The sequence below is a fragment of the Corylus avellana genome, chromosome ca9 (genome assembly GCF_901000735.1).
Source record: "Corylus avellana chromosome ca9, CavTom2PMs-1.0".
NCBI classification, from domain to species: domain Eukaryota; kingdom Viridiplantae; phylum Streptophyta; class Magnoliopsida; order Fagales; family Betulaceae; genus Corylus; species Corylus avellana.
This window is the reverse complement of record NC_081549.1, coordinates 21168653-21170259: the sequence shown is the minus strand read 5'-3', so window position 1 is coordinate 21170259 and position 1607 is coordinate 21168653. Positions and strand designations below refer to the sequence as shown.

Genomic DNA, 1607 nt, shown 5'->3' with positions numbered 1-1607 from the left:
TTATATATATATATATATATATATATATATATATATATATACCACACAGCTTGAAAGCTGCTCATCAAAAACAGAGAAACAAAAAGTGTGTTTCTGCTCAGCAGCTGCAAGTAGAAGAAGAAGAAGAAGAAGAAGAAGGAAAAGGACTCACACAAACAAAAGCGAAAAACGAAAAGCAAGAACCACCAAAAAACAATAACGAGATTGTAGCGATAGACAAGACCTGGGTTTCCGATGAGAGACGAGCAACCACCGGGTGTATGGCCTTGTGTTGCACAAATATCGAATGAAAGAACCCGAAATCAGCAACTTTATGCGACCGTAAAACACGAGGTTCGGGTCTATTAAGAAACAACTCTTTCGGTGAAGCAACGAACTCGTCGACGACGATCTTGGAGGACGAACTCGGTAGGGTGTTCATCACTCGGTCGCTCACTCGCTGCAACTCGGCAGGGTTTTTGTTTGTTTGTGGTGAGTCGATGTAATCTGTTTCTAGTGGCTGTTATTGCTGTGAGTCAGTGTTGGGGTTAATGGGTTATATAAATGGTGGGGCCTCAGCGATATAAATGAGCGTATCCTATTCCACGTGGCGTGTTGACACTTATCACCCTGGTTGAATCTGCCTCTCACTTTTACGTGAGAGTCTCAACTAACTGCTGTTGGCTCTCGGATAGACAAATTCAAAAAAATAAATAAAAATAGGATAAAATTGAATAATACGTGGAGCAATTAAGGGTCACAGTCGGTGGTCAGGAAGATTAATCTGTACCGTTGGATGTAAAAGTAGGACGGTGTCACGTGTCCCATCTGAGAGTTTACTTTATGCCTTTGCCGTTTCTCAATAAGGCCTGGTATTCAAGCCCAAGCAGGGCCACTGGTGCTCTTGTTCCCAGGCCAGGCCGAGCTTGACAAGTAGAAATACCTTGACATTTTTCTGGACATAATGAAACAAACCATCACTTATGTATACATAGTTTCTGGACAAACATGTAACTTCCTTACAAGTAGAATTATAGACTAAAAGTATCATGATAGTGTGGAAAGGACTTGTACATAAATTGGAACATAAACCTGAAAGCTTTACTACACCATCTTTGAGGATATAGTGCCTGTTTATGGGGGTATAGATGACACTTTTTAAGTTGACAACAGCTAACTATAAAGATAAATGGGAAACTTATACATTTTTAGTCAAAATTCCTTTAAACAACTAAAGTATCACATAAGGACTTCCTATAGCATCCGAAATGCCAGTATAAATGTGCATTTCTCCAGGAAAGAAATCTGCATTTAAAACCATTATATTTGATCATTCAATGCAAAAATAAATAAATAAATAAATTTATGCTACAACAAGAAAAGCTTAATAGGATTACCCCAAGAACTCAGTCAAGATGTATTATTCCTCCTTTAAAATTGTTAGTCACTTTGGTAGTGAACAGTGTCACATTCTTGTATTTTCTCTTATAATTAAACAACTTTGTATCCTCTCTATTCAACAAAATTACAGAGTTTCAACCCTGAACTAGATAAAGCCATTGAATGTCTCCTACCAGATGTCTGCTCCATTGCTCTCCTTGTTCCAGCTTCAACAAAGCCAACCAAGA

General features: G+C 38.3%; 1 protein-coding gene across 1 annotated transcript in view; it reads right to left on the bottom strand.

Annotated features, from left to right (window-relative positions):
- The window catches only part of LOC132161971 (uncharacterized), a 9083-nt gene extending 8451 nt beyond the window's left edge, over positions 1-632 (bottom strand). The window contains 1 exon segment of the mRNA XM_059572199.1: positions 224-632. Within this exon segment, the coding sequence (XP_059428182.1) occupies positions 224-421 (198 nt within the window). The 5' untranslated portion in view covers positions 422-632.
- Between the last annotated feature and the right edge of the window lie 975 nt (positions 633-1607).